Here is a 9,596-nt window from a genome sequence, read left to right as displayed (position 1 = left end):
GCCTTTAAAGAAGCATTATATTATGAAAGAGACAGAAGTTCAAATTTCATTGTAAGGGATCTTTACCACTCTCTAATTAAAGATGTCCCTAAAACTCGGTATGATCTGTATGTTAGGGCTGAACAACACATCCGTATCGAGGAGAACCTATCGGCGAAAGCAGCAAGGGACAAAGATATTCAGAGTAAATATTTTTCTAACAGCAAGAATTCTAAGCCGAAGCAAGGACAGTCAGATCAACAACATAACGATGGAAAGAATGACAATCAGAAGCAAGTCAATTTCAATCGTGATGGAAAGACTCTACCTGAGCTAAAACTGACCCCGCTCAATGCCATGTACTCTGTTGTATATGAGAATTTGAAAAGTGGGAATCTTCTTTCCCCGCCTTATCCACTTTCAGAAGATACCAAAGGTACAATGGACAAATCCTTGCGGTGTAAATTCCATAATGACTATGGCCATGAGACAGAACTTTGTCGCTCTCTCCTGGGTCGGATTCAAAAATTAGTGGAGAAAAGACTTTTAAACGAATATCTTACTAAAAACTCTCAACAGGCAGTTGATGCAACTTATGAGCATGTCATTAATGTTTCTCATTCTCATGTTGAGTCTCTTTCCAAAAGTCAGAGTAAGAATCAAAAGCATTTGAAAGTTAGTTATGTTGGTGAGTTTAACCGTGTCAACAAAGTCGATTTTGTCAAAGGAATCCAGACTGAAACTTCTGAAGAAGGGCCCCTCTGATTCACTGATGATGATCTCCTTGGTGTATATCACCCTCACTATGACGCAGTCATAATTACTGTGTTTATAGGTGCTTCTCGTGTTCAACGGGTAATGATCGACACAGGGGCCACTTCCAGCGTCATTTTCAGTGGATGTTATTCTCAGATGCAACTTCGCGAGGGTATGATCATCGCCGAAGACAATCCTATCATCGGTTTTGATAAGACAACATCTTCAGCGGTTGGAAGAATTACCTTACCAATCAAATTAATGAACAAAGAAGTTGAGCTCGATTTCTTATTAATGGACTGTCGCACCCACTATAACACAATTTGGGGCAGAGATTGGATACATTCAATGGGGGCTATAGTCTCCACATTTCATCAGTGTGTCAAGTTCCCATTCTCTGGGCATATTTGCAAGGTTCATAGTGACCAAGTATCTACCCATGCCTGCCATGACAAAGCAATGGATGACTATAAAAAATCTGAAGTTCGTGGTAATACCATCCTTGCAAGTGCCCCGCCCAAGTTGCAGTTACCAAGTGGCGTACCCTCCATCTATAACTACAATGCGTCCCGTATACGTTAGTTTGACATTATTTCGTTTCCGATAATTCACAAATTTTTTCCGATTGTCCATTTTCCTATCGTTTACGTTCACATGACACTTTGTTATACATTCCGCTTACTCTTTTCTTATTCCAAGTTTTCCTTGATTTTTCTTCTCTTCTTTGCCATGTGCACTTTGTTCGCATGCCAAAAGGGCGGATGTTCGACCCCCACCTACGTGGCAAACGTCCATTAGTAGGGGTCTCTATTTTATTCATTTAATCGACAGGGCTAAAGCCCAATTTGCAATACCATGGATCAATGTACAGGCCCATTAACTCATGTGTCTAAGGCTGAACCTTAGCCACATGGCTTGCCACTAATGTACATTGATTTATGTCCATATTCATTTCTTATCAAAGAGATAATTATCAGATATGAGTTATAGTCTATCACAATTACTCAAGCTACAAGATTACTTAAGCTACAAGGACTCTCTACTCTACCTATATAAATACCAAATTATTTTTCATAAGGAACTACGTTGAAACTTGATCCCTAGATAATAGATCTTGGGTACGTAGGCAGCCATTATTTGGTTCAGTTTCATCTCCCCCAACATCAAATTCCTCTGTTTCTTAGTGCGTTCTTTACCATTTCTCTCATTGTGTTGAAGCAGTTTGCTGCCGAAGCAGGTGATATGCACTACTAAAGTGTAGTTCGGTGTGACACAACTTCCACAAACTTTGCCAGAAATGGCTCAAAAACTTCATATTTCTGTCGGACACAATTTATTCGGGGAGGCCATGAAGACGATAAACATCATGAAAGAAAAGCTGAGCCACATTCACAACATCAGTTGTCTTCTTACACGCAATGAAGTGAGCCATTTTGGAAAATCGTTCAACAACCACAAACATAGAATCCATACCCCGCTGAGTTCTAGGCAAACCCACAACAAAATCCATACTAATATCAACCCAAGGCCGAGAAGGAACAGGCAACGACATATATAGACCGGCATTGGTTGGATTGCCCTTAGCCACCTGACAAATACGACAACTTAACGATCCACAAACCGATGCACGTTCTTAGTCATGCTAGGCCAGAAATAAGAATAAAAAATCAGCTGATAGGACTTATCACGCCCAAAATGTCCCACTGAATGTACCTCCTGAATAATTTTCAAGCGAAGACTACAATCCAGAACGCATAAACGGCGACCCTTAAACAAACAGCCATCATGTAGAAGATAATTTGAGCGCTTATCAGCCTGTATATCCACCAAGATAGGCGAAAAGAAGGGATCCTCAACTAAAAGCTCACGGAAACTATTAAAACCCGCCACCTGTGTCCGCATAGTAATCAACAAAGAGACATACCTATTCAGTGCATCTGCCACCCGATTTTGAGCCCCAGATGTATGCTTTAGAACAAAAGTAAAATCTTGCAGGTAACTAGACCAACGAAGGTGCCGAGCACTAACTTTATCCTGATTCCCAATATGTTTCAAAGCCTCATGATCGTATGCAACACAAACTCGTTGTGAATTAAGTAGTGTCGCCAATGTTTAAGCATCTAAAGGATAGCATAGAACTCCAAATCATAAGCACAGTAATTATGTCGTGCACCTGTCAACTTCTCGCTAAAATAAGCTAAAGGCCTACCATTATTCTGAGACAACCACTCCAATGCCAACCTTAGAAGCATCGGTATTAACCTCAAAAGGGACCAAGAAGTCGGGTAAAGCAAGGATGGCAACAGTGATCAGTTTTTATTTGATCAACTCAAAGCCTGCCTCAGCCACATCAGTCCACACAAAGGCACCCACTCGCATACAAGCAGTAATTGGTGCTGTCACAATGCTGAAATTAGGAATAAAATGCCTATAAAACGAGGCAAACCCATGGAAGCTGCGCCAATCATGCAAACTGGTAGGACGAGGCCACCACCTAACAACACCCACTTTCTCTTCATCCACCGAAATACCATCCTTGGAAACAACATACCCCAAGAAAAGAACCCGGTCCACACAAAAAGAACACTTTTGAGGTGCAGCATATAACTGTGCTCCGCACAAAATAGTAAAGACATCGTGCAACTGTCATAAGTGCGTTTCCAAATCCTTACTCTGAATCAGAATGTCGTTGAAGTAAACAACAACACAGTTGCCAATGAAAGGTTTTAACACATGATTCATTACTCTCATGAAGGTACTAGGCGTATTGGAAAGTCCAAAGGGTATAACCATCCACTCAAACAACCCTTCCCGAGTCTTGAATGCAGTTTTCCACTCATCCCGAATCCGTATCCTTATCTGATGGCAACCACTCTTCAAATCAAATTTAGTGAACACCATTGCCCCGTGTAACTGATCTAACAAGTCATCCAGTCGAGGTATTGGGAAACAATATTTGATAGTAATTTTGTTAATGGTGCAGCTGTCGACACACATATGCCAAGTGTCATCCTTCTTTGGTGTTAAAAGGGTTGGGACCGCACAAGGGCTAAGGCTCTCCCTGATATGCATGCCCCTTCTCCAGTAATTCCACCACCTGTCGCTTGAGTTCCTCATGTTCTTTAGGGCTCATGCGATAATGAGGGCGATTTGGCAGACTAGAACTAGGGACGAAGTCGATGTGATGTTGGATGTCCCGTAGAGGTGGTAATCCCTTGGGTAAATTAGCAAGGAAACACATCTTGGAAATCAGCCAACACACCCTTAACACATTCAGGGACGTCACCCAGAAATCCACTGGCCTGGCCCAAGAGCAAGAACATGACACTCGAATCAGCCATCTCTACTTCAAAGCCACGCCGAGACAACAAGGCAGCCGAGTTACTATTCATAGCACTCGGTTTAGTCACATCTCCTTGCTCGACATCAATACAATCCGAACTGTCTCAACCAAGAAGATATATGTATTAAGGCGGTCATCATGTATCGCACTCCTATCAAACTGCCAAGGTCTACCTAACAGTAGGTGGCATGCATCCATCGGAACAACATCACACCAAACCTTGTCCTTATACTTAACACCAATCGAAAAACTAACCAGACAACGTTTAGATATAGTTACCTCCGTAGTCTTACTCAACCAGGATAGAGTATATGGTTTGGGTTGTTTTTCAACAGGTAACTTCAACTTCTTGACATCATCTTCAGAAATCACATTCTCATAGTTTCCAGAATCAATGACAAGTCGACAGACCTTCCCACCAATTGTACAGCTAGAATGGAAGATGTTGGTGCGCAATCACCCATCACCACTCTCCTCTTTTGGAGCAAAACAGACCCGATGCACTACCAACAGCTTACCCTGATCACCATGAACAACTTCCTCTATCGGTTCCTCATCACCCACATAAAAAAAAGGATTGTCAAAATCGTGCAGCTGTTCCTCAGTCATCTGTTCATCAGCATCCTTAAACAAATTTCACTTTTTACAAGCTGAAGCAATGTGACCCTTTTCCCTACAGCTGAAACATGTTGTCTCCGTAAACTGCGGATTCCCACCTTGCACAGTTGGAACTCTGTTTGGCATCCCAACAATAGGTCGAGAATTTGTAACTGGAGTAGTAAATCCACCCCTTCGTGAAAATTGTTTCTCAAGGCACAAAGCACGCTGATGGGCTTCAGAGACCGACCATGGGTCGAACAGGTTGAGTGTGTCTTGAAAGTTCTGCCGCAACCCTCCAATATAACGGTGAACCAGTTGTTCATCATTCTCCATTAACTCTGCCCGCACCACTAACTGATTAAACTCCTGTGTATAATCATCAATGGATCGAGACCCTTGTCGAAGGCTTTGGAGGCTATTATACAGATCGCGCTTATATTTATATGGTAAGAAAGCCGCACACGTATGTTTCTTTAGTTTATCCCAAGATGCGATTTTGGTTTTACCTTGACTATTTCTCGTGGCTTTCACCGGCCTGTTGATACCATGCAGAAGCCCTTCCCTGGAATCTCGTGACCACAAGGGGAACCCGTTTGTTCTCAGGTACCTCTCTAAACTCAAGAATCTCCTCCACTGTACAGATCCAATCAATAAGTTCATCTGGGGTGCAGATTACCCTAAAACTCATAAATTTCCACTTTGATGCCAGATTCCCAATGCCTATTTTCATGGTTCGCTTGTCGAACTATCAGAACAAAAAGATTAACATCCGCCTCACCGCTATCCTCTTCCTCCGTGTCTGGGGAAGGAGAACGACGGCGACGCTCAGGTTGCTGCTGGAGAGCTGCCAATTGGGCGGTGAGCGCATCAACTTGCCGTTGGAGATTGGCCACACGTGCTCATACACATCTTCTAAGGTATCCATCATTTGACCTCTCCCACGACCGGCTGCTACGCGTCTCGCTCGAGGCATGATGTTAGGAAGTCTTATGACTCCGATACCAGATTATGAAAAGCATTAGATGAATAGCACTCAAACTCACAACAATACTAAAAAAACTCTGTTCTGATTAAATATAATTCAAATTGCATAAAACCTGAGTTTCAAAACCCTAACTAAGCCATCATATAGGCATACCAAACTACATGCGAAAATAAAAGTTGTGGGCTCTTGCATTGCGATACGCACAAGGCCCAACTACTGACAAAAATAACAATACAGACTTAAGACTCAAAGGGGCGCTACGTTGCATTGCTCTGACCTGTATCAATTACCTACTTTTGGATGGGGCCTTGTTGGCCCACACTTTCCTATTTTGTTAGATAGATTATTAGAAAATTATTCAAATGCTTAACGACCCCAAGAATGATTGCAACTGGAAATTTAGTTGTATAGTTATTTATATTTATAAATGTATGGAACTTCTTCTGACTTATTTTAATTAAGTTCACGTGGGTAGCTAGATCTTTTGTTGCCATGATCTTGCAGGTTGGGCTATTAGCAGTCAAAGACATTGGCACTCTTCCAAGGTGTATTATTGAGTCAGGTACTCAGGGGTTCAAACCTCTATTTTATAATAATTAATATAATTAATCTATTATCGAAAAAACAAATACTCCCTCATAATGTGACAAATAACTGAAACTCCCCCAAAATATAGGACTGAGGTTTAGAACTGAAAACACTGATGAGTAAGAATTGTGTAGATATGTAACAGCAAGAATTATCTGATTTTTTTTCTTCTTTTTCAGAATATATGCATGGATTAGCAATGCAATAAATTAACATATATATACATGAGCTAGACTGCTAGATGCAAGAATGAGAAGATCCAAAGAGCCACGCACGTGTGGCACTGCTTAATAATCAAACTAGCAGAAGGTACATGATTGCAATCAAAGTAAGCAATGAACCATATACTAGTTGATTGTCAAGAACACTATGAGTTGGGCATGGAAGTGGAATCTATTACAAACAGTGACTGTTGCATGCATGGGAGTTATTTGTGCGATGGGATTGAGGTAAATATGAATGATAGAATCCAAGACAGACCCTACAAGAACAAGCAACAAAGTGGTAGGAAAAAGTGGTGAGGGGTGTGATTGAGTTGGCGAAATTTAGCGTACTTGTTGTTCCTCTTGTAGTCTTGCTACTATCAAGTTCCTCACACTTTAGAATCAGGGACAGTGCATTACATATGTGTCCAAGGCCAACAAAACAACCCATTGTGACGTCCTAATTAAGTTCCTCTCTCTGTCTCTACGCATATGGGGAATAGAGATGTGGGGTTTTATATATTCAACCTAGCAATGAGGTACTTTTCGCAAAGATTTATAACGTCAACTCATTTTCATTATTTTAATGTCATTTTAAAACATACTTCTTGTCTCAAATGATTTATGGTTTTCCATTCCAAGCCAAAATCCAAAACCATAAGACAAGTGAAACACTCCCAAGTCCTAACCAACGTTTTTAGATTCCCTTCTCACTATTACCTTTTCATTTTCACGTGATTTATGTGCATGTGAACAATCCTGTTATAGGTTGTCAGATTATTATCACAAGATTTTGTTTGGGTTATGACATAATGCTGCAACTCGTTTATGCCATTGGATTTGTTTATTCTGAATGCGGATACAGGTTGTTTCGGTGACATTCGGACACTAGAAGCCATGGCTTCCATGCACAACTTATTGGTTCTAACTTCTAAGGCATTTTAAGTTAAAACCCCGCACCACAGAGTAATCGGGCGTACTGAGTGGGGCGAGTGGGGGCTATGGTCCTAACAGTTTTTGTCTTGGGTGATAGTTCTCTCTCCTTTGTATGAATCTGTGAATATCAAAGCAAATATCAATCATCTATATGTAACAGTTTCACCAATTAAACAGTTGAAAGTATGCCACTGTTATTCAAAAAATTTAGATGAGAGCAGGTGGTTCTCACACAATATGGCTCCAGTAAGCCCAACCTCATATAGTCATGTAATCAGGACAATTAACCAACGGGCAACGGATCTAATTGCCATGATATATAGTAGTTCTCAAATATCAATAACAAGAAGTCAACAACAAAAACAAGAAACAACAAAAATGCATCACCCGAGATGAGGTAGATTGAAAATAAAAGCAATGGACGAAGAGCAAAGCTTTGGTTCCAGTTCTTGCTTTGGAACCTTTTCCTTGGCCCCTTCTCTTCTTCTCTCGATACCCACACCCCCACCTTTTCACACCTTTCTCAAGTCAAATCCTACACTTCAAAATCCCACTATCTCTATAACTTGTATCCACTCTTTATAGCTCACTTTTCATTTTTCATCTACTGCCTCTCACAAAAAAATGGTATTAGAGCTTCTTCTCATTCACCAAAATCTGATTATCAGCTGCTAGCTAACAACATGTCTAGAGCTGGACCAAGAGAGAAGAAGAAGAAGCACAACATTCAGTTCTGCATCAATGACCATCCAGACATCCTCATTGAGATACTACAACGACTCGACGATCGTTCTTTAAGTGTCGCCGCTTGTGTATGCCGACTCTGGTGCTCCATTTCACGTAACGATTCTCTCTGGGAAAGCCTCTGCTTCAGCCACGTCTCCCCACCTCCTTCCAATGTGAGACCTGTTGTATTGGCCTTGGGAGGGTACAGGCGACTCTACATGGTGTGCTTACGTCCAGTGCTGACTCGGTTGTCGAGACCGAGTCTAGAGTTGGATCGGGTAGGGGGAGTGTGGAGTCGAAATGAGGTTCAACTGTCCCTGTCCTTGTTTTCAGTTGATTACTACGAGAGATTGGGTGGTAGGCTCGGTGAGGCTTCTTCACTCATGTTCTTATGCAAGCCCGTGAACGTTTCTTGACTTTCCGTCTGTCCCATGCAAGATTGGGCGTGCTACAAAGCATTGGTAACTTACGGAGTTACAGTACACATTACACAATTGGAGACTAGTCGCAACGAAAAAATATTTGCGTCTCTTGTTTTGCTATTTCTAGCTATGCAGAGAGCCAGAGAGATGCAATTAAGCGTGTGATACGCTTGTAGGAAGAAGCTTGATTGCTTCTGTCTAGACTCTAGAGAGGCAAACTTTATTTTTCGTACGCTTGTAGTCTTCTCTCTAGAGAGTCATTATATATTATTCTTTATTCAATATATTTATCGTATTTTCTTCATTGTAATTGTTATTTTTGGATGAACTCTGACAGAGATGTATACAATAGTAATTAGAGAGGGTCTCTGGTTAACCATTTAGTGAGCAGATTATTATTAAGAGACTGAATTCTATTGCCATATCTTAATATAATATGATTTCTAAATTCATACTGTTCCTGTTTCCTTCTTTGTAAATAGGACTGAGAACTTCCATATATAACACTTGTTTTCATGGCATACTGAAATGATCGATCTCAGTTTGGAAAAGAATAAAAAAAAAAAATAGTAAGCATAGGAACAAGAGTAGGTGGGTCCGTAAGGATGTACCAGAATCTAAACACTGCACCATTTAGTCCTTATGGCTGTCATTGCAGACAGCAAAGTCGCTGTGGCGTGTCAACACTCCACACTAGATAGGACGAGTTAACACAATATTACAGACCCACACTTGAGAGAGACAAACCAGTGACTTTGCACATATTGAACTGAAATTTTGCAGATCTAGTAGTACAACCTAAAGATCAGTATGCAATATATATATCATAATCTAATACAAAGTGAGTATCCAACTGTATACAAGTTGATAGGGCACAATAATGGAGCACAGTAGCACAACATTCCTAAGGTCCTGTACTTTATGTAGTAAAAGAGGAAAAAGAAATGAAAAAACATAACACTTTATGTAGAAGTCTGTAATCAAAGGTTTTATGATGTCTATTAGTTCCAGTTTTAGCTAACATTAATAAACAATTCAAATTGCTACTCCCACCTAAA

The 9,596-nt window shown here is 40.8% G+C and overlaps 2 protein-coding genes across 2 annotated transcripts; one reads left to right on the top strand and one right to left on the bottom strand.

Annotated features, from left to right (window-relative positions):
• Positions 1-2,068: 2,068 nt before the first annotated feature.
• Positions 2,069-4,687, bottom strand: LOC147474721 (uncharacterized). Its single transcript, XM_086585171.1, has 5 exons — positions 4,590-4,687; positions 4,358-4,508; positions 3,076-3,378; positions 2,449-2,625; positions 2,069-2,323 (listed from the first exon to the last, which is right to left on the bottom strand). Exons 1-5 carry the CDS (start codon positions 4,685-4,687, stop codon positions 2,069-2,071), a joined length of 984 nt encoding a protein of 327 aa, XP_086441297.1.
• Positions 4,688-7,614: 2,927 nt separating this feature from the next.
• SLY2 (F-box family protein) lies at positions 7,615-8,986 on the top strand. Its single transcript, XM_086583278.1, has one exon. The coding sequence runs from the start codon at positions 8,074-8,076 to the stop codon at positions 8,530-8,532; it is 459 nt and encodes a 152-aa protein (XP_086439404.1). The 5' UTR covers positions 7,615-8,073; the 3' UTR covers positions 8,533-8,986.
• Positions 8,987-9,596: the final 610 nt, after the last annotated feature.

The sequence above is a fragment of the Coptis chinensis genome, chromosome 9, assembly GCF_015680905.1.
Source record: "Coptis chinensis isolate HL-2020 chromosome 9, ASM1568090v1, whole genome shotgun sequence".
Classification (NCBI taxonomy): Eukaryota; Viridiplantae; Streptophyta; class Magnoliopsida; order Ranunculales; family Ranunculaceae; genus Coptis; species Coptis chinensis.
Note: the sequence above shows the minus strand (reverse complement) of the source record. Positions and strands in the feature narration are given on the sequence as shown.

What these genes read in the sequence shown, in the direction of transcription:
- SLY2 (XM_086583278.1), top strand. Translation starts at nt 8,074, where the DNA reads ATGTCTAGAGCTGGACCAAGAGAGAAGAAGAAGAAGCACAACATTCAG.
- LOC147474721 (XM_086585171.1), bottom strand. Translation starts at nt 4,687, where the DNA reads ATGACTGAGGAACAGCTGCACGATTTTGACAATCCTTTTTTTTATGTG. An exon ending in GGTTGAGTAAGACTACGGAG is followed by an intron (nt 3,379 to 4,357) that starts GTAACTATATCT and finishes CACTTATGACAG; the next exon opens with TTGCACGATGTCTTTACTAT. An exon ending in GCTTGAAAATTATTCAGGAG is followed by an intron (nt 2,324 to 2,448) that starts GTACATTCAGTG and finishes CGTATTTGTCAG; the next exon opens with GTGGCTAAGGGCAATCCAAC.